Raw genomic sequence first — 24,190 nt, 5'->3', positions numbered from 1 at the left:
GGAAAAAAGGGGATAGCTCTGTCCACACACTGGCTTACCCTGAGAGATTTCGCCATCATGACACAGTTCCGTGTGCGCGGCAGTGCTGCATTTACATGCAAAAGTCATGACACAGTTCCGTGTGCGTGGCAGTGCTGCATTTACACGCAAAAGTCATGACACAGTTCCGTGTGCGCGGCAGTGCTGCATTTACACGCAAAAGTCATGACACAGTTCCGTGTGTGCAGCAGCGCTGCATTTACATGCAAAAGTTAGCTGGTAAAATTACCTGAGTTAAAAATGACTTGCCTAATGAAAAGCAATATTAATTCTAAGAATCTGGTCAAAAATAAGCGAGTGAAATTTTTGTTAACAACTGCACAATTCCTGAAGGGCAAGTAACAGGTACCGACTGAGCACGCGTGCACACCCATCCCGCCACCTCAGGCAAAGCAGTGGAGAAGGCGAAGACTTGAAGGGTATAATCCCTGCCTCTGGGATGTGTACTCCAGTTTGACAGGAGAATAACTGTTACAACCCTGATTATTTAAGACTTTAACAACTAGGAATCTTGACATTATTTTCCTTTATATGGCATTCCAAATTCTGATGAAAAAAATGTGATCCTTACTAGGATATTCTCTTTAATGACTCTACCCCCAGTGTTAAACTGTAGAATTCAAATTAATCATACTGAAACATTTACAATGTAACTTACAATTAAAAATCACTTACTTTTCTTATCTTTTCCCTACATACTCCTCCCTACCCTTTTAGATTTTAGCTTTGAAGAAACTGCTGTAGAGAAAAGGGAATAGAACCTTTGAATCAAAAATGGGCAGAGGACCTGAACAGACACTTCTCCCAAGACGACATACAAATGGCCAACAGATACATGAAAAGATGCTCAACTTCACTAGCTATGAGGGAAATGCAGATCAAGCCCACAGTGAGATGCCCCCTCACACCTGTCAGAATGGCTGTGGACAACAGGACAAGCAGGAACAAGTGTTGGAGAGGCAGTGGAGAGAAAGGGACTCTCCTTCATGGCTGGTGGGAATGTAAACTGACACAGCCACTATGGAAATGGCGGGTCCTCAAAACATTAAGAATAGGGTTATGATATGACCCAGCAGTCCCTCTCTGGGTACCTACCCAAAACACTTGAAAACATTTACTTGCAAAGATACATGCACCCTTATATACTTTTTTCAAGAGGAGTAGAGAGGGAGAAAGAGAGAGAGAGAGAAACATCAGTGTGTGGTTGCCTCTTGCACACCCCCTACTGGGAATCTGATCCATAACCCAGGCATGTGCCCTGACTGAGAATCAAACTGGCGACACTTTGGCTAGCAGGCCGGTGCTCAATCCACTGAGCCACACCAGCCAGGGCTGATACATGCACCCTTGTGCAATATCTATTCATTGCAGCACTATTCACGGTGGCCAAGACACGGAAACAACCAAAGTGTCCTTCAACAGATGACTGGACAAAGAAAATGCATTACATATACACTGCGGAATACTAACTACTCAGCCGAGAAAAGATGAAATACTGCCATTTGCAACGCCCTGGATGAACTGTGAGGAATACTATGCTAAGTGAAGTAAGTCACAGAGAACAAGCCAAGAACCATATGATTTCACTCACATGAGACATAAAACTGAAACTCATAGACACAGACAACAGTATGGTGGCTGCCAGAGGGAAGTGGGGGGTGAGAGGTAGGTAAAGGGTAAAGGGGGCCAACTATACAGTGACAGATGATTTGACATTGGGTGGTGGGCACACAGTACAATATATGGATCATGTACCACAGAACTGTACCCTTGAAACCTATATAAACTTATTAACCAATGTCATCCCAATCAATTCAATTAAAAAATAAAAATATTTAAAAAATTTTAAAAGCCTTGGTTCCAATCTCTGCTCTAGTGCCTTCTATCTGTGCAAGTTTGAGCAAGTACTTTACCAGTGTGTTTTCTCATCAGCAAAGTGGAGCTAATAACGCCAACTGTATGAGAATTAATTATGCATCAATCACAATTCTGGTTCAGTAGAAAGCTTCGCTTCCCTTCCTTTGTAAACTATTATCCCTTCACATCATTGACACATCTCCATTTACAATGATCTCTGCTCACAGTCAAGGGTATAGGGAACACAAAATGAGAATTTAGGCTCTGAATTCCAAAGAACTGGGTTCAAGAACCAGTTGTACCTTTTTCCCTCTTATTATCCTGGATGATTATAATTTTGAGTTTTCAACCCTTTTTACATGTTCCAACTTATCTCTATCTCTCTCTCTATAAAAGTATTTTGTGAAGTATAAGATAGTAAATAAGCAATTATTTCCTAGATCTGGCAATAGTTGGCCCACTCTTAAGATGTCAAACCCCAAACAAATGTTTTACACACATACACAAACAAAGCTGCTTATTAGCAGCTTTGTGGCTAATAAAACAAAGCAGACAAACAAGGTACACAAACCTGTTAACTTCTGCCAAAAATGATTGAAGATTTCCCTGGTTTTATACCCTCTTATATAAATTTTCCAATACTGAAAAGTCACAAAGGCATTCTAATATAATTTAAGTCTAAAAAGTACTGTTCACAGAACAGATACCTCAGCTATGAAACTGGGACATTTGTGTCGGGTGCTAAAGAAGAGATGGGTGATAAAGAAAGCCACAGTCTTCCACATAACTTGCAAAGAATTGAGCTTGAGGCTGACAACTACTTACTTTATTGCTTCTGGAGGAAATGAGAATTTCATATTAGAGTTTCGCTTTTGAAATTACCGAGCGGCTCTTCGTCTCAGCGGTAATTTTTTAAAATGCAGACACAGACACACACACACGGGGCACAGGGAGCACATGAACCATGGAAACACCACAACTGAAGATTAATGGTCAGATTAAAGACAGTGGGCTATTCAACCGGTTTTAGAACCACAGATGCTTAAAACCAGAGAAAGAAAACAAAACATAATTCAGGAAATGAAATGGTAAGGTTGAGTAACTGTCGAGCTCTCTGATTTTTGTCTGTACCACACTGCTACTCCTCCACATCGTTACACCTCCTTCCTAAGGAATTCTATTCACATACCCTTTCTCTTCCTTTCCCTTCATCCTACCCTACTGTCCCACGCTTCCCATGCCTTATATCCGATGGCAGCAGGAGAGTTATGTTACAGCCTCCTGAACTAACTCAATATGCACTAAAAGTCTAAGCTTTTGGAAGAGAATTTTCATCACAATTAAAGCCATTTTATGCATATGTTTTTAGTATTACCTCTAATGTGAGTGGCGCCTCGTGTATAAACATCTAAAAGGCAGAGGTCACCAATTTGGCTTTATAGCATGTGACTTCACCTTAGTCTTCAATTAACATTATCTGTTTAGTATGCCAGGTCTTCGAAGATCTCGAAAACTGTCAAAGAACAAGTCCAGTGGCTAATCATATTCCCAAATAATGAATCTAAATGTCACCTTACTTGCACATAATAACATACTTACTGAGTATATGTGCAGAAAAAAGGATTTTTTTTTTACTTTTCTAATCTTGGCAAAGGAAAGGTTTTCTAAGCAAAACACGAAGGTTAGAAGCCATCCATAAACACTGATTTGACTACATAAAAATAAAACAAAAGATGCCATAAACAACATTAAAATACAAGCAACTAATCTGAAAATGTCTACAAACATACAGGTAAGAGTTCCCACAAATCAATAAAGGATAACCCAGTAGAAAAATAAACAAGAGCTATTACTAATAGGCAAATTATAAAAGAAATGCAAATATCCAACAAACATATCAAAAAAAGACACTCAACTTCATGAATAAACAGATAAATTAAAACGATTATTTTTCTCTAAGTTTTAGAAGACTGATAATGCCCAAACTCACAGACGCTCACACACTACAATGCTGATAAAGGTACACATTGGGGTAGGCTTTCCACAGGACAATCCAGCAGTATTATCAAAACTTTACATGTGCATACCCTTTGTCTCAATAATTCCATTTCTAAAAGAAATGGTAAAAGAAATAAAGATACTTTTATTTGGGGAAACCAACAGAGAGTAATAATTAACTTTTTATTAAATGAACCGGTCAGTTCAAAGAATGCAAAATATGTAGGCCAAGATCACATAAAAGTGAAAACAAATTTTATCAAAGATAGCTAATAAGTTTTTCATGATTTTACTTACAGCTATTGTACATATTTATCTCTTCTGAAGATCATATAAAGTAAATAGGGCAAATATAATGATATATCTCCACTTCACAGATGACTAAGTGGAATTGTAAGTCACACAAACACAGGCCTTCTCTCGATTTTGCCACTTACTACGACTAATGAATTACTCTGCCCCCTTATTTCCTCATGTTGCCACTTGCCTCATAGGATTCCTTTGGCGATTAGAGGTGGCAAACCAAAAACCTGCAGAATGAAACCTGGTCCTCCTCCTCCAAATCCCTTTCATAGTTTTCCACCTTACCATGACTGCCTCTTCACAGTTTTCCTGTAACTTGAAGGATCTATACAAAAGTAGCCATTCCCCCAGTCGGCAACACTGCCTTTCCAATTTTCCTATTCCTGATACATTTGATTCTTGTATGCTTACACACAGGCACCGTGCCAGGGACTTAAGACACGAAAGGGAAGTAACTCTCATGTAGCTATCTGGGAGACAAATTGGTATATTAAGAATTAAATACAAAACAGTCCTGAAGGCTAATCACAAGGCTATGAGAGCCCCAAGAGCACCTGACACAGAAGGTCTCAGGGAAGGCTTCTCAAAAGAACCAACACGTGGTAAACAGAATGGAGGTTCCTCAAAAAATAAAAAACAGAACTACCGTATGAACCGGCAATCCCACTTCTGGATGTTTACCCCGAAGAAACCCGAAACACTAATTTGAAAAGATATCTGAATTCCTACATTCATTGCAGCAATATTTACAATAGCCAAGATATGGAAGCCACAAAAATGTCCATAGACTGTAAAAAAAGGAATGAAATTTTACCATTGCTACAACATGGATGGACCTAGAGGATATTATGCTAAATGAATTAAGTCAGAGAAAGACAAATACAATATAATTTCACTTATTGTGGAATCTAAAGAACAAAAAAGAACAAACAAAACAAACTCAGATACAGAGAACAAACCGATGCTTGCCAAGTGGAAGGGGGGCTGGGGAGCTGGGTGAAAAGGTGAAGGGATTAAGCAGCACAGATTGGCAGTTACACAGTAGTCACAGGGATGTAAAGTACAGCACAGAGAATGCAGTCAACAGTACTCTAATAACCATGTATGGTTTCAGGTGGGCACCGAACTTATCGGGAGAATCACTTCGTAAGTTACATAAATAATCACTATGCTGTACACCTGAAACTAATATAATATTGAGTGCCAATTATAATTGAAACAAATTTTAATTTAAAAAAAGGAACCAAGGAACCTAACCTGAGCCTAAAATGATTAGACAATACTTTTGACAGTCATAGAAACCTACGTCTGAACGCATTGCTGTAAGCTCCATAAAGCAGGTTTGTCTATCTTACCGCTGTACCTCAGGTACAGGGCCAGCATCTCAAACACGGAAATGCTTAATTAATAGTCACTGAACACCTGTCAGCATTCCTAGGGTCCCTGTCCTTCACACCTGGGCTCAGGAGGTTCTTAATTATGTAAAATAAAATTCACTGTAGATTTGTTTTAAAAGATTGTTTACTTAAGACTCTTTAATTGGGATTAATTTTTTTGCTATGACTTTACCAACTACTTTTTAAAGAAATTTTAATTGAGTATTAAACTAAAACTGTGTATTATTTCTGAGGTACATTATACAGTTGACCTATGCTTGATTCTTATAATATGGACCCTTGTCATATTAGTATACTGTGGCTACAAAAACCAAAATACTTTCACTTTTAGTAGAATACTTCCTCTTCTTCAAATTTGTTTTTAGCCAAAGAAGTTACTTATTTTAGAAATCAGAAATATCTCTCTATATAACCAATATTAACGATACAATAAGGAAGATACCAACGAGTGAAACAAGTGTCTGAATAAACCTTTGAACAGTAGCAGTTTCTACCTAGAAATAATTTTAAGGGCCTGCATCAATTTCCTTATTAAATCATCATGTATTCATTCAACAGATACTTAGTGAGAACCTTCTACAGGCCAAGAACTATTCCTCATTCTTGGGATAAACAAAACAGCCAGAAATATCTGTTCTCATGGAGCTTTCATGCTACTTCCTGCTCTTGGTCTTTCTGCCTTTAGAAAACGAGGCAGAGCGTAGGAAATAAAGAACAGACGAAACACAGCACAGCAGGGCAACAGTAATGGGGGCTGGGAGACTATGGGGAGCACAGCGAACAGAAACTGCTCCCCCACTTGCTCTAGAATCTTTCCAGTGTACCTCAGAGGCTGCTCCCAAGATAATCAAAGACCCACTTCACTCTTAGTTGTGTCGAGGAGAGGGGTAGCACTCTAACGTCATAATACTTACAGCACATGAGCCTTCAACAAATCTCTCAAACACTGTATCACAGAAAGTTTTCAGGTACCTGATCCAAAAATATGAAACACTGGCAAAATTAAACAGAAAATAGAAAATACTTACCTAATTTAGGTTTAAAATAAGTTCTTCGTGCCTACATAAATGGGGTAACTGAAGCATCTGAAACTGTTTATGCCTTATCTAATGGCTTATTTCCACATTTTGACATTTTTGCCAGGGCTACTGTACTCTGTGGTTTGTATTCATCAAGAAGTCAAATTTTACAACTGACTGCTGGTCTAAAAAAATCATACTGAAACCACTTGAATGAACATTGAAATTAAGCTCACATCAAAATCAGACCTACAACCTAACACACACTATACTGTTCTTCTCTAGGCAACATTATTTTTGGTCATTAAATGTTCAATAGCTCCAACATGAAGTCATGCAGAGAGGGCTAGGAAGGTGTTTTCATACCAGTATTAAATTCCAGTTGATTCCTTTTTTGGAATTACAAAATTTATTTTTACATTTTCATTCATCAAATATTACTGAGAATGTGTCACGTGCCAGGCGCTATACAACAGTTCCCTGTCCTCGTTGCCCCCGTCTTTGCAGAGCTTATTGCTAGCGTAGGAAGCTGTCACTAGCAGGTTGCCTATTAAAATATGCCAGAATGTGTGCCAAGGAAACACAGTAGGTGGTCTTTCCACTAACTGTACCGGTCATTTTTACACTGTTCTGCACCCTGCTCCTCCTTTGAGCCCCACATTCACCAGTGTCTGCCAGAAAACATCCGTCCAAATGCCCCAAAGGTCCCTCCAGCTCGTAAGCTCATATTCCTCTGATATGGATCTCCTTTTATTTCCCACCTCAACAGAGTACAACCATTCGCCCAAAACAGGACAACGGGCACTGTGTTTCCTCCTCACTCTGACCCTGCACCTAATCGTCCCACCTAACCTGTCTGCCACATACTGCCGTCCTCTTCCCTCTATTCCCACTGCCTCTGCCCTGATTCAGAGATTCATTATTTACTTATCTAGCAAAACCTTACACAGGACTTTCTCTGGGCTAGGCAACAGTTTAAGTACCTTAAAAATATTAACTTATTTAATTCACAAAACAACCCTATGAAGTTTTGTAACTTCAATTCACAGGTGAGAAAATTAAGAATGCCAACAAGACATTCTCTAGAAAAAGTTTTGAAACTTAAGACGCTCCTAAATGTGAGCAAAAGACTTCTTGCATTTTCCTACCCTAAGATGTAACTAACAATTAATTCTACAACACTGTCACAGAAAAGCAGACGTGACTTAAAATATATATGCCCAAAGTACCAGGCTTCACCAAGTACTCAAAAAAATTTTTGTTACGTCTATTAGCTATACCAAGATGTCTCCAACTTGATTGGTTATAAATCTCAGTATTAAGAGATAAGCCCTGGCTGGTGTGGCTCAGTGGGTTGAGCGCTGGCCTGCAAACCAAAGGGTCGTCGGTTAGATTCCCAGTCAGGACACATGCCTGGGTTGCAGGCCAGTCCCCTGTGGGGGGTGCGTGAGGGGAAACCACACATTGATATTTTCCTCCCTCTCTTTCTCTCTTCCTTCCCCTCTGTCTAAAAATAAATAAATAAAATCTTTTAAAAAAGAGAGACAACATTTTTTGGAATAAGTATTCCTAAACCCACACAAAGGTAAGCTATCATAATACTGGGTTGGCCAAGGTGACTCTAATAGCGCTTAGCTGTCTTTAACTTCATTCAAAACAATTTTCTTAGATTGTATTGTTGACAGCTGTCATATCAGTGTATGTTAAAAAAGACAACGAAATTGGTGAATTTTTGTGTAGCCATTTTAATACTGAAGATGGAATAAGCAACATTTTCAGTATATTATGATTTTATTATTTCAAGAAAGGTAAAAATGCAACTGAAACATAAAAAAAAGATTTGTGCAGTGTATGGAGAAGGTGCTGTGACCGAGCAAACATGTCAAAAGTGGCTTGCGAAGTTTCGTGCCGGAGATTTCTCACTGAACAATACTCCATGGTTGAGTAGATCAGTTGAAGTTGACAGCGATCAAATTGAGACATTAATTGAGAATCAACATTATACTACATGGGAGATAGCCGACATATTCAAAATATCCAAATCAATAAAGTTATTGGTGAAAATGAAAAATGTGTCTTTTATTTTACAGAAAAAAACTGAACAAACTTTTTGGCCAACCCAATACAAGTACAAACGTTGATATATATTTACTTTGACATATACCCAAACAGCTCTAATTACTTTTCCCCAGTGCTGATGTCCTCAATCAACAAATAAGTTACATCAATACTTGCCTATCAAAATGCAAAGAAAGCAACTTACGTCACTGTCTTAGTTTACCTTCAAAGAATACAGAACTTTATGAACAATAAGTACTGCAGTATTCTGCGGATTAGTTGCCAAAATACATTTCAGCTTTACTTCTCGATTTTGAGAGCAACAAAGAATTATGAATGTTTGATTATTTTTATACAGTACACCAAATCTATAAGCAGAAACTATCAACAACACACTTCATAAAATCTATCCCAATGTAAAATTTTTTTATCTTGAAAACCACCAAAATGCAAAATTATAAATCTGACTAAAACATACAAAGCTATAACTGATAGTAGCAAAGCAGAGAAAAACTATGAAATAACTTTGAAGTATTTTAAATTATATTAAGGCCTTGTACTTTGAAAGCAAAAAGCAAGCTATCAAACTGCTTTCCCATAACATCAGAAATAAGACAGACCTGCTCTAGCCTTCTGTGACTTTTATCCGACATTGCAGAAGTTGCAGTGAAAGCAATTAGGCGATAAATAAGTAAATATGAAATAAAAAGCACTTAGGTTGAACAGGAAGAAGTAAAATTATCTGCATTTGCAGATGAAATAACCTTATATATAAAAAGTCCTAAGAAATCCACTTTAAAGATCAATATACAAAAATCAATTGTATTTCTAGATTCTTCAATTCAATGAATTCAAAAGTGAAATTACGAAAACCCCATATACAAACAGTATCATCAAAAAGAACAGTATATAGGAATAAACTTAACGAAAGAAGTGTAAAACACAAACTCTAAAAACTATAGAACGGTGTTTAAAGAAATTAAAGATCTAAATATAGAATGATACCCCAAGTTCACGGAGAAGACTTAACATTGTTATGATGGCATTACTGCCCAAACTGACCTACAGATTCAAAACAACTACTATTAAAATCCCAGCCAGATTCTTTGCTGATTCTATGGAAATTCAAAGGACCCAAAATAGGCAAAACAATCTTGAAAAAAATAATAAAGTTGAAGATTCACATTTCCCAGTTAGCACAGACATACGGATCAATGGAACAGAACTGAAACTCCAGAAATAAAAACCTCACACTTAATGGCCAACTGATTTTTTAAGAAAGGTGCCAAAATAATTCAATGGGAAAACCGTAGTCTGCAAATGGTGCTGGGGCAAGTGGACATGCGAGAGAATAAACCTGGACCCTACTTCACACCACCTACAAAAATTAACTCAAAATGAACCAAAACACTAAAGATAAGAGCCAAAACTATATAAAACTCTTAGAAGGAAGCACAAGCATAAATATTCATGAGCTTGGATTAGGCAATGGTTTCTTAGCTGTGACACCAAAAGCTCCAGGTCAGTGATGATTGAAACTTGGAGTGGCTGCTGTCAAAACAGGCAAGTTTACGAAACCCGGGAAGGTGGGGCTGGTCCTGGCTGGACGCTGCTCCAGACTCACAGCGGTCATCATGAAGAACATTGATGATGGCAAGTCAGACTGCCCCTACAGCCACGCTGTGGTGGCTGGCATTGACCGCTATCCCCACAAAGTGACAGCTGCCATGGGCAAGAAAATCGCCAGGAGGTCTAAGATCAAGTCTGCTGTGAAAGTTTATAACTACAATCACCTCATGCCCTTGGACATCCCTTTGGACAAAACTGTCATCAACAAGGACATCTTCAGAGAACGTGCTCTGAAACACAAGGCCCAACAGGAGGCCAAGGTCAAGTTCGAAGAAGGGGCAAGACTGGCAAGAACAAACAGCTCTTCCAGAAGCTGCGTTTTTAGATCTTTTTTGTTTCAGTCATTAAGAATCCAAAAAATAAAAAATAATAATAAAAAAATTAAAAAGAAACTTGAATGAAAAAGGCAGAGACATGCAGGGATCTGAAGGAAGACTATCCCAAGGAGAGGAGACAGAAGGAACAAAAACCAGCTTAATAAACTCAAAAGACAGAAATCGGAGAAGTAGGCAGGGATCTTACACGCCAAGGACAGTATACATGACAAAAGCTACATGACATTAGAGTCACAGCCCTGCTCCGGGGGCAGCATTCATAATCTAAGATGTGAAAGGTGTCCCCTAGAGTGGGGCAATGAAACAGCTCAAATTACAATGTATTCTGACAGACTTGGCAGCTCTTCAAAAAGACTATCACGTAAGTCTCTTGTGTGTTCAATTAAACCTTATTCTTATATTTTCGATAATTATACCAGTCAATGATTAATATATACTGACTCCTTAAAAACAGCCTCTCTCAGGTTTTATTTGCATTTTGACCAGTTGACTAATCCTCATAGCAATCCAAATTGTTTACATGGCTACTTATCTATTGTGGGTTCCGTTTCAGACCACCACAGAAAAGTATCACGATTAAATGAATCGTAATCTTTTTGCTGGTAGAGGGTCTTGCCTTCAATTTGTAAAAAAAACATCTGTGAAGCACAATTAAGCAAAGTACAAAAAGACAAGCTAAGCCTGTACTCTTTTTATTTTCGATTTTATTTCATTTCCTTTAATAAACATTATAGTCACATGGTTCAAAATTCAAGAGTAAAGCCTCCCTCCCGCCCTGCCTCTCAGACATGTATGCTACTTCCCATCTGCACAGGCAACAAATGCTATCAATCACTTGTGTCTTCTTCCTGAGAGATTTTATGTATCTTCACGCAAATATGTAAATACTATTTTCTCTCTTCTACTGTATAAACCAGTATCATACATCACATATTTCTGGCACCTTACTTTTTTCACCTAATTAGCTTGGCAATTGTTTCATATCAGGGTATAAAGTTTTCATATATATATATATATATATATATTTTTTAGTCCTTACCTGAGGATATACTTCTGTTTTTTTGTTTTGGTGTTTCTGTGGTCATTTTAGAGAGCGGGAGAGAGAGAAACACCAAATGGATGCCTCCCGCACTCACTCCAACTGGGGAGGGAACCCACAACCTAGGTATGTGCCCTGACCAGGAATTGAACCCACAACCTTTCGGTGTACAGGATGACATTCCAACCAACTGAACCACCCAGCCCCGGCCCATTCTTTTTTGTTTTTAACGGCTGCGTAGTATTCCATTTTGTGGATATAGTATTTTATTCTTTTATTCATAACTTCTAATTGAAAAATATTTAAGAAAAAAATGAAGCTCCTAGGGAAAGAGATATTAAACTTGTGTATATAAAAAGGCCTCAGAAAATACGTAAATCCCCTAAAATGGTATATGTGCCCATATACATTTCTGTGGGCAGAAAATCTGCACGCCATCCACATTATCAAAGGGGAGTACGACCCAAACAGAAGTGAAGGACTGCTGCACTGTAACGTGTATGCAAATGGTCAATAAACATTTGTTGGAACAAAATTTTATCCTAAAGTTTTGCTAACTTTTGTACTAGAGCCAGAAAGACTAAATTAAATACCAATATAATCCAAATCTCTACTTCATTGAACATGAACTGCTGTTTCCCATTAACGAAGAGCAAAACTAACCGATTTGAGTCTTTTTCTTAGAAGGGCTTTATTTTTCATCTGCACTATGAAAAGGAATCCTAAGAGGGAAAAAAAATAACCACCATTTAAAGTATCTTGATGAACAGGTGAAAATGATCGAATAAAAGCTGACTATACAAGATGCTGTTTACCGTATCTGCCCACAGCAGAGGCTTCTATGAAGTGCCTTAAACTCTAGGTAATGTTCCATCCATAGAGTCCTTCCTGAGAAGATCAGATCATTACTAGCATGCAGTTGTATGCCTACCACATGCCAGGCACCAAAATGGAAGCTTTATACATATTATCTTGTTTAATCCCCGAGACAATCATTTAAGGCAGCTGTATTTCCCCCACTTTTACAGGTAAGAAAATGGAGGCTTAAAGGTGTAATGGAGGTGTAAATGGAGATGTAAAGCTAAGCCACTGCACCAACCACAAAACTATTAAATGGCAGAGCAAGACTAAAACACCTCCTCATTCTCACCTTCAAGACTCCAGATCTCGGCCCCTTTCCACAATTCCATAGTGCCTAACGTTCACAATGTAATTACGTCCATTTTAGGGAGGCGGTATAAACTAGTGGGCAGAAAACCCTAAGTTCTAATTCAACTATTAGTTGTATGACCAATTGTTGAAAATCTGAAAGCCTCCTTTACCATCTGTAAAACTAGACTGCTGTGAGGTTTAAATGAGAAAAAGTACATGAAAAAAGCAGCTCACATACCTGAAGACGACACTTGAAAGGGAGCTATAATCACTATTTTATCCTTCTTTGAATATAAACAAAAGGGCTGCAAGGTTTCCCATTTTGGCATTAAAAAAAATCCCCCCCCCCCCAGAATGCTGGCATTGTGACAAACTAAAGAATGATCGAAAAAAATTATGTCTAATTATTAAGTAGACTCTGCCTTAATGAAACATAAGTTGCCCTTTAAATTAAAATAGTTCGAACACAGACCTGTATCTATTGCCCTATCAGCGTGAATGTCTGTTTTGACGATTGCATAATTATTTCACTCTTAATTTAAATGCTTTATGCACAATTATGCAGAGGTTTCTGGGTGTTTTTTTAAAAGATTTTTAACATCGGGTGATAAGCGATGGTAGCTGTCAAATGTATTACATCTGTTTTACTAGCGGTGTGGTCCCCACCATCCCCGCCCACCCTCGTCCCTGGTAAACCCTATTAACCCTTTGACTTCTGTGAACTCAGCAAAACAAAACATCCTCCCCATACCCTTGGTCTCAAAACGCCTATGTGATGAGCTCGTGAAGCTGTTGATGACAAAAGTTGAAGGCCTGAAATAACTTATTCATAAGAAAGGAAAGTTTGTTACGCTCTCTCCCCTTTTGACCTAAAGCATTAACGGGACTCAAAGTGTTCAGGTAGGACGTAAACTGAGGTTTGGGGCAATGCTAAACAGGTACTTTACCGCTGCCCCCAAAATCACCTTCAAGTCTCTCTTCCTTCCTCCCTTCTTCCCAGAGTGGAAAAGTGTCAAACTGCCGCGCAGCACCAAAAACCCTGCGCGCTGGCTGCGGCCGAGAGCTGGAGCTCGCGGTCCAAGGAAAGGTCTGAGCCAATGCACGCTCTGTGCCTCGCTCCCCTCTGGAGCCACGCACCGCCGTCCTCCCACACCCCCATCCCTAGAGTGCCCCGTCCACACCCAGCCTGCAAACTCTTCCCAAGCCCCGGAGCCGCTCAGTCTCCCCCTGGGGCTCACCATCGCAGCCCAAGGGTTAAAGCGCGGGCGCGCAGGCCGGCGGGCTGGGGAATCCGTTACCGGGGATGGGGATCCACTCGCGCCAACAACTTCACCGTCGAAGTGAAACGAGGAGGAGACAGGGGCGCTGGGTGATGACGTCAGAGGCGCGCAGCTTCCCTCCGGCCGGGCCCGAGGCGGGAAGTGCGACGTGGACGCCAGGGCCGCGCCGAACGCGGGCTGGCCGCAGCCATCGCGAGGAGCAACGGGATGGTGGCCCGCGCTCGGAGCTGCCCCTTCGGGTTTTGGCGGGGTTAGAGTTTCCAAGATTGGTTTTGTCGGAAAGGCGGGCTCTCCAAATTCCTCCCGGCTTCCTGTCCGGGGTGGTGGCGGTGCACGACCCACGTTAGCTTTCAAATATGTCTACCCACAGTAAGAAATACATTTTAGATTAACGTTTCATACATATATTTAAATATCTGTTCTGAAACACGGGTTTCACCAGGCTGTAATTACTCTGATTTTGTTTTAAGTGTTTGTCCCACCAATTGGTTTTTTAAATGGAGATCCACAGTTTGAAAATGGAGATCCACAGTTTAAAGGACCATCTTCAGGTGTATAGTTACAGAGCAAAAAATAAGAGCCTGGTAAAATCACCTCCATTTTATAACCACCCATTCCATTTTATAAATGAAAAATATGAGGCCCAAACAACCTAAGGAGTCCGGCCTTATTCCAAAACTAAACCAGACTAAACTAGGAATCTAGGCCTTCCCGTTCCCAAACCTGCGCTGCCACGTCCCTCAAAGAGCAGTGGCATGTATGAAGCCAACCATCCACAAAGTGATCTTCCTAGAAAAACAATGATTCCAAAATCTTTCGGAATGAACGAATTTTATATTACTAGATAAGCAACGGGATTGTGGAACAGAGTGTGATATCTGCATAGAATTTTAAGAGAAAGCATGAGACCCTGAGGAGTTTAGTGGGAAGAGCAGTATCTCCAGTTTCAGCACGAGACTTTCAAATCCTTAACCAGCCACCTCTGTTAGGCCGTGCACTTTATCACACCAATATCTGCACAGTGAAGGATAGCAGAGCCTCTGGAACACAACAACGACTAAGAATGCAGAGCTGGTATTTATGAAGCGCCCGCTGTAATCTGTGTTAGGTTTACGAGTATGGACTATCCTAGTTAGGCTCATTTAATCCCCACAATGACTCTGGCTACTATTATTTCCCCCCATTTACAAAGGAGCAAACTATTACTCCTGAACAGGCCTCATTGTGTGGGTCCCTTTGAAGCCAATATGCTAGGGTTCCCAGCCCCACCACTTGGGAGTTGGATGACCATGGGCAATTCACTGTGCCTAAGTTTGCTCATCTGTAATATGGGTAGTAGTACTACTTTATGGGCTTCTTATGGAACTGTTCCTGGCACATAAGCAGGTAATAATTTTTAAATCAGCTGTTACTATCATTATTAATTATGCAAGGCTAGGCATTATCAAGGGAGATAATTCCAAAAATGAATTTAACTACTTCCCAATTTTCCTTGGAAATACTTAATTGGGGAGGAGGGGGGTCATTACATCCTCTTTTGAGAGATTAATAAAAATTATGAACTTACTCCCTCAGAAAAATGTATATAGCAGACACATCACCTAAATCTTTGCTGATACGAATCCATACATGAATCCACATGTGAATCCCAATATGAATCCATATATGGAAATATCCTCACACCAATTATGTAAATGTGCCTGGTTGAAAGGAAGTTGCACTTCCCGTTCTTGAAATAAAAGGGGAGCCAGCAAGCAAGGAAGGGCACAATGAGAGCCCCTCACAACACCTTCCCCAAGAGAGAGGGCTATACCCTGCCCAGGCCAGAGTGGTTGGCAGACAATATTTGAACATCATGGCTGGAAACCCCCCAAATTTGATGAAAGACATGAATATTAACATTCAAGAAGCTCAGCGAATTTCAACTAGGATGAATTTAAAGCCACCTATACAAAAACTCAAATTGTGAACAAGTTCATTTCTAAAGTATAATTTTAGCTCGTGGCCTACAAATAATTCTCCCCCTGACGGAACTAACATTGTTATCACTGCCCTGTATTCCCTCTACATACTAATTATAACACAGCAAGGAAATCAGACACATTGCTACAACCACATTACACCGTTGTTTATACAAGAAAATACCCTCATAATATATTTTCCATCCCTCCTGCTCCTATCCACCAAACAAACACAAAATCATTTCGGGAACTGTGTGCTCTAAATACAGTTTAATAAAAGCATCAGATTGTAAATCTAATAATAGAAAGTAAAAATTGTTATTTACAAAAAAGTATGAAAAAACTGACAATTTATGCCTTCATGTATAATAGTATGGTTTTCTCAAACTTTTATAGGGTAGAAATTCTCCATTTGTGTTAGCAGCTGAAATACTGGTGGGACTCCAAATAAAAATAACAAACCTATTTGCCCCTCATTAGTAATTTCACTACTTATATTAATTCTGCCCATCATACAATCAAATATTTCTTATAATATTTAATAAGAAAGATTTATCCACATTACATAAAAACTATAATTTAATATGCCTTTTTCACTACTATAATCCCAAAAATAATATTCATCTACTTTGTATTTGCTGGTTTCTTTACCTGGAATCCGTATATGAATCTTTGCCTATAATTTCAGAGGACCTGAACCAATTTACGATGTTTATTGTGTTTAAATAAGCAAATACACTGTATATTAAAAGGCTTTATTTTTAATTATAGTGTACATTCAATATTCTTTTGTATTAATTTCAGGTATACAGCACAGTATAAGAAGTTTTATATATCTTTTACATTATATCACTTTTCACTTTTATATTTTTTATTAGCATTTTGAAGATTTCCTTGAATTTAGGTGAAACTTCGATCAGAAACCTGTCTCTTCCAAAAAGATACTGAATTTAATATGTTGGATTGTTTTCTTTCTTCTTTTTTAACAATTTTTTAAATTTTATTTTTATTTTTGATTTTAGAGAGAAGGGAGGGAGAAAGAAAAGGAGAGATACATTGATGTGGGAGAGAAATATCAACCTGTTGCTTTCTGCACACATCCCCATGAGGACCAGGCCCAAAACCCAGTTATGTGCCCTGACCAGGAATCGAACCAGCAACCTTCCGGTTTGCAGGACACTGCCTAGCCAACTGAGCCACACCAGTCAGGGCTGGATTGTTTACTTTAGGAATATTTGCTTGGAAATATTGGCACAGAGAAATCATTTATTGGCAATGTAAACCATTAGCTAACAAAATTCCTTGCATGTTGTATTAAAAGTATTTTGATCTCAGAAATATTAAAAATGACTGCATATGCTTTGATACTCCTCACCTGAACTCAGGCTGGTCTGTAACTAATTTGACCCAAAAAATGGTAGGTACAATACTATGCCAGCTCCATGCATAGTATTTTAAGAAGATAGCAACTCCCAAGGGGCCAGCTGAGCCCAGGTTTATAGCCATCCCGGTACCAGAACTCAAAGTGAAGCCAACTTAGACCCATCTCACCAGATGCCGGTGGAATCCCACTAAGTGACCCCAGCCAACACTGCGTGAAACACGAAAATCACCTAGCCACGGCCTGCCTAAATACTCTGAGCATAATGAAATGACTGCTCTTTTAAGGTACTAAGTTTGGTGTAGTTGGTGTGAAGTAATAGATAACCAGAATAGAAATATTTTAAAGGACTCAAAAATAAGCATGAATAGAATATTGATGCTTATTTTCTTTACAGTGGTGATTTTTATTGATGGACCATTCAACAAATATTTATTGAGCATCCGTGGTGTGTTAGCACTGTTTTGTGTGCGTGCTGGGAACCCACAGCAAATAAGACAGGCAGCCCCAGCCTCCTTGAAGTTTATACTTTTGAGGGAAAAAGAAAAATTAAATGGACAAAAATAAATTCTGTACTTTCAGATAAGGTTAAATGCTGTAAAGAAAATAAAGCAGCATAATGAGATAGAGGATAACTGGGGAGAAGAATGTGGAAGAAATGTAAATAAGTGATAAAACAAAAAAACCCTGAGAAGGGGACATTGAACTGAGACCTGAAAGTTGAGAAAGGGACAGCAAGTATAAAGACCCTCATATGGTGTAAGTTAAATATACTCAAAGAAAAGCAAGAAAGCCACTTAGATGACTGGTGCATAAAATTCGTAAATAAGTCTCTTAGTAAGTTTGTTTCTACATAACAACTGCATCTGGATTTTAACCCTTACTTGTCACTATTCTATAATAGAGTCTAGCTTGAATTTCTTCCAGGTAAAAGACCTTCCATTTCTATAGGCCCTTCTTTGATGAGAATAAAATGATAATATGTTGTCACTACTTTCACATCTTCATCCTCCTTGACAGACTGCAATAATGCATCTCCAGGAAGCCAATTTTGTGGAAGTCAGGGATCTCTTTCCCTCCCCTCTTAGGGAAAGATCACTGATGGGAGAATTGTTTACATTCCATGAAGAACTCTGTAGTCCCACAGTTAGATTGTTGACATTAACATCTTTACTAGGATGTTTCTAAAGGTATGAATAGTTGGGATTTTGCTTATAATAATGGGCTCTCTTTCCGTAACACATACGGAGTTCAATCATTGCCCTCCTGAATTGACAGAAAGCTGTGTACCCATTAAAAAGTGCATAATTTGTATTTGGTCGTCCTTTATAATCTAGCTTAATTACTGTGTGTAAGTGAAAAAACAACTGCAAAGGTCAATATAAATTCTCAGTGTTAATGCCTCTGCCTTGGTTATCTAAGTTATGTAACTTATCGGCGTTATAAGAATAACTCTTCACTCAGATTCACTTTGAACTCCTCAGGAGCACAGTTATTGCATTGTCTTCCACATAGACTTTTATAGGTCAGGAATCAATCGAATTTTCACTGTGCAACAACAAATGTGACTTTCTGCCCTCTGGATAAACATTAGCATGCTCTGTTTGTCGGGTTTATTGGGACATTTTCCTTATAGAAAACAGTCCACTAGGCAGCTTGTCCTCTTCTGTGTTTGTGATGACTACAGATCCAGACCCATGATGTCGACCTTTTAATCCATTTATGACCATAATCATTAAGTCATAATCTGTTATCATTAAAGTGCACATATTCCAATTTAGGGAATTAGGGACTAACTATGTCATTTATCTTAATTCTTGGATGATATCCAGTTAACCTTCTTAATATGATTATGCTTGAGTAATCTAAATTTATCTAAACTTGCCTGATGATTTTTATATCCTATAAATGATAGAAAGTTTCTCTCAAGTAAATCAGTATCTTCACTTAGGTTAGAAAAAACATTTACATTTAAAATAGTAAACTTATAAAAATAACACATGTAACTTTACTGTTGACACATACATTTAATTTATATAATGTATCTCAAATGGTGGGCCGATCTCCTAAAATATTCAGTGGCAAGTTCTAAGGGTGTGTATAAACAGAGCGACAGGAATACCAACATCATTTTGTGGTGATAGGTTTTATGATTAGGATAATCTTTCATTCCCCAAGTCCTACCAATCAAAGTAATTCCGTAAATTTTGTAGTTGCTGTTTCAGAGAAATAACGTGAGGCATGGTGAATAAAGAAAACCATCATCAGTTATTTGAGAACTACTGCTGTAGTAAGAAAACCTGGAAATAAAAGACCTTTAAGACCCTTTAGAATTTGAGATTCTATGATAAGATATGCCCAGAATCCTCATTTATATTTTAACAATGTTTGCTATTTAAAAAAAATTGAACTTCCATGAAAATTTCACAGGTCATATTTCTCAATATACAGTTTAAATAAAAATTAATATAATCACTGTTTATACAGAGTAGTTATATTGGAGGTAAAAAAAATCTTGTAAATGAACACAAGTCAGAATAGAAGTCACATGAAAAAGGAACTCCAGTAAATTCACATTTTCCATAAAACATACAGCAAAAATCTTATCATATAAAGTATGCTTTATTGCCACATAAGGGATATAAACAATACTTTTTAACATTTGTATATAAACTGATACCTGCTGCAGAGGGAACTAAACTTGCTTTAAGACAAATGAAATCCAGCAGGATTGGGAGTAGGAAGCAAGAATCTGTTTCTGGACATTTTTAGTCTAAAATGTCTATTAGATTTGGGATGAAAGAAATAGTCATGAGCAAAGAAATCAGAAAATTTGTATCTGTCTAAATAAGGTATAAGATGGCTGTGAAGCTTAATGAAATTTTAAGATGGTACAATTAATAAATTATTAATAACCTGAAAGTTAGATCTCTATGATTTCAATAAAATCTCTCTCCATGAGGAGTTTTCCTGATGAAATACTTTCTTCACCTGGTTTCAAGGGTTCTGTAGTCTCCTGGTTTTCTTCCTTCTTCAATGGGCAAATCCTCAGACTATGATTTTCCTGTCCTCTTGCTGCCTGGTTGCCCTGGGTCTCATTTCTATACTCGTTGCCTAGTGATCTTACCCAATCTCATAGCCTTGTATTCTAGCTGAATACAGACTTCTATATAAATTTTCCAACTTCACGTCTCCATTTGGCTATCTAATAGATATATCAAGGTTAATATGTTCACAACTAAACTCCTGATTATTCCTTCAACAAACCTGGATCTCAACTACTAGTACCGCCATCCTTCCATTTGCTCAGGTCAAAAATTTTGAAGTAATCCTTGATTCTTTCTCTCTGTCTCTCTCTCTCCCTCTCTTCTCTCTCTCACATACACACACACACACACACACACATCAGCCAATGTTGTTGGCTCATTCTTCAAAATAAAACCAGAATCCAACAAATCTCACTACATCCACCACTACCATGCAGGTCCAAGCTACCATCATCTCTCTCCTTGGTGTTGTCCCTTAACTAATCACCCTGATTCTGCCTTTGTCACCTTTACAGCATACTCTGAACACAGCATCCAGAGTGATTCTTTTCAAATGTAACTTAAATCATGTCACTTTGCTACAAACTCTCTGGTGTTCCTCTTCTCACTAAGAGTATAAGACAGTCTTCTCCCCACTCCCCTGTACCTCTGGTCCCGTGATCTCTCTGTACTTACTACTACTCTCATTCACTTCACTCTGCCCTCATTGACCTCTTTATTATTTCTTGAAGGTGCCAGACATGCTTCTGCTTCAAAGACTTTTCACTCACTTCACTTTATCTACCTGGAATGCTCTTTCCCCCGATATCTGTATGGATCACCCTTTGACCACTTGCAAAGTCTCCACTCACAATCAAAGATGACCAAGCACAAGCACCATAAGTGAGAGTCAACAAAAACAACCAAAAACAGATTTACGTTCCAAATGATTAGCAATTCAGAATATAGACCAGCTATGTATGGAGTGTTTACAGACATAATCACAAAGAGGAAAGTTGTATCTGTTGGCCTTCAGTGTAGGATGCAGAAATCACTCTGGGTGTTTTGTTCAGGAAAAAAACCTTCTAAACAGGAAATTTGGTACTTAACATGTTGGAGGGACAGGGGCTGAAGAAATGAAGCCAGATGCCATCGCTAGGCTTTTGTTTAAGGTTACTCTTGGGAACAGCAACTGATGTTGCTCCTGTCCCTACCACAGCCACTGCCACAGCCTCCCTCACTCATGAATCTGGAGACATTCCAGGGAATGTGAGTATGCCTACTACAAATACCAGCGATTCCAGATGTGGTTGTCCGTCAGCCTCTAGCACCACCAGAAGCAATCACCCCTGTGTTCCTTCAAATGCTTATATGAAAACGAACCACAACCTAGAATTATAAACTCAAACAACCAAACAAATGTGTGGGTAGAAAAAGCCATGTAGTTCCCCCCAAGTCTCCCTCCAATGTTGAGTCGTTCCATAACTTCTTTCAGGAAACTACTGGAAAACACGCTTCACCAAAATGAGGAAGTAAAGGAAGAAGAGGAAGATACGGGATACAGAAAACAGGTGATCTAGCGCAGGAGAAAAGAGAGGAAGCCCCAGGTAGCAGCTGGGTACCAGGTGTAGAGGGCAAGCAGTCTGGGGAGACAGGCACGAGGCCCTCTGGACAAAGCTACCGGGAATACACTCCTGAACAATGAGGGAGTGGACCAAGATAAATGAAAGAATGAGAATCACGTAACAGCATGTAAGTCAGAGGAGAGGTAAAGGAATTCCTACGATGTTAGCAAAGGTTAGTCCCAAGACGGCATCACTAGATAGAGGGGAACAAAGGCCTCCAGGATCAGGAACTCCAAAAGAAAAGATTGACACTGAGAACAGAGGAGATGGGTCCTATGGGAAATTGCCCTGAGAGCAATTGAGAGGTGTGGGAAGCATGAGCAGCAGCTTCAAAGACAACTAAGCAAATGAAAAAACAAGGCAATTAATAAACTATAAGAAAAACAAAGAGAATACAATCATAGTATACTACAATACTCAGCAATGAATAATACTTGAGTGAAAGTATTATAAACCATAAATATTGATTTAACCAAAAAAGTAAATATTTTACCAAAAGGAAATGGTAATATAAGAAACCTAAATCTTCATTTACCATAATAGGAAATCAATAAATAGTCTGAAATTAAGTAATTGAAAGATAGCAGTATTATGTAAAGTGTACATATAAAGATGTACAAATACCGTGAGAACAGCTAAAAGAGTTGAAAGTGGGGAAGAAGACTGGGAGAGTAAATACCTTTAAAAAATTAATTTTAAAAAGGTCACACATAAAACTATAAAAGTACTAAAAAGAAAATATAAGAGACTTTCAGTATAATTTTAGAGAAGCCATAGTTTTCCTAGCCCAGACACATTAGAGGAAATGAATAACAAAGTTGATTGCACAAAAATGAAAAGCTTTTACACATGTAAATACATTCCAACAGAGTTAAATAGTGTTCTAAAATTGATTGTGGTATTGGTTGCACAGCTCTAAATACAACGAGGACAATTGTTGAATTGCACACTTTTAGTGGATAAATTATATGTTATGGGAATTATATCTCAATAAAACTTTTTTAAAAAGTGTTGGGAGAAACTATTTACATTTATATCACACAAAGGATCTACTGCTTTATAAATAATGACCTCTTTCTAATTCATTAGTAAAAGACAAAAAAAAATAGGATCATAAGCAAAGGAGATGAAAAGAAAACTCCCAGGACAGGAAGAATATGGAAAGATCAGGAATCGGAGAGCCCAAACGAATGCAGAGATGGAGTGCCATCTTGCCCTTATCACACTGACAAAACAGAAGTGGACATCTAATACCCAGTATTGCGGAGAGCAGGGGAGACTGGCTCTCCTGCACCAATGGCAGGAACTTACAAGTATCAACTGCCCTCCTGAAAGGCAGTCAGGAACTATCCACGAACAGAAAATGCACATGCCCTTTAGCCAGCAATTCCAGTTTTAGCAATCTCTTGTATCTCTTGCATATGCCGTCATCAATTCAGGGTTGTTCATTTCTGAATTGTTGATAATAAAAAAATGGAAAAATTTTCAGGGTCCGGCAGAAGTAAGGCCTGCTTGAGTGTGATTGACAGGGTACGTGAATGTCTCGCACGAGACATACAGAAATTTGAACATCTCGCCTAAAATGTCATATGGTGTGCTTGAGTGTGATATGGTGATGTTACAGAATCACATGCTTATGATTTGGTAATACAAGATTTTATAGTAAAAAGGGCTGTTATTTCTGCCAGACTCTTTATACATTCATCCATAGATGAAAATAGAATATGGTGCACACTGCGCAAGACCTATGTGTAATGACATACAAAGATCTTCAAAATAAATTATTAAAAAGAATAAAGCATGTTATAGAGCACTATGTATGGTGTGTGATCATATTTACATTTTTCAAAAGTGTGAATGTGTGGGTATGTGTGTAAAGACACACTCCAAATGTTAATAAGGGGGACTTTAACTTGTTGCCCCATACTTTTCTATTTTCTCTCTTTTAAAACCACTTCTTACTAATTAATTACTAATTAATACTTACTAGTATTTTAGAAATATGAATTCTAAAAAGAAACAGAACTCAGGTGTCTACTTGAGTCTACTAATGACACTCTTCAGGGGTGAAGATTGAGCATTTGTATTTTT

At 38.4% G+C, this 24,190-nt stretch overlaps 1 protein-coding gene and 1 pseudogene across 1 annotated transcript in view; one reads left to right on the top strand and one right to left on the bottom strand.

The window, feature by feature from the left end:
• The window catches only part of RFC1 (replication factor C subunit 1), a 62,475-nt gene extending 48,291 nt beyond the window's left edge, over positions 1–14,184 (bottom strand). The window contains exon 1 of the mRNA XM_024573638.3: positions 14,065–14,184. Within this exon, the coding sequence (XP_024429406.2) occupies positions 14,065–14,067 (3 nt within the window). The 5' untranslated portion in view covers positions 14,068–14,184. The remainder of the gene's footprint in view (positions 1–14,064) is intronic.
• On the top strand, positions 58–10,625 carry LOC112316651 (large ribosomal subunit protein eL27-like; annotated as a pseudogene).
• Positions 14,185–24,190: the final 10,006 nt, after the last annotated feature.

The sequence above is a fragment of the Desmodus rotundus genome, chromosome 4 (assembly GCF_022682495.2).
Source record: "Desmodus rotundus isolate HL8 chromosome 4, HLdesRot8A.1, whole genome shotgun sequence".
Lineage (NCBI taxonomy): Eukaryota > Metazoa > Chordata > Mammalia > Chiroptera > Phyllostomidae > Desmodus > Desmodus rotundus.
The sequence above is the reverse complement of the archived record's forward strand: the minus strand, read 5'-3'. Positions and strand labels throughout refer to the sequence as shown.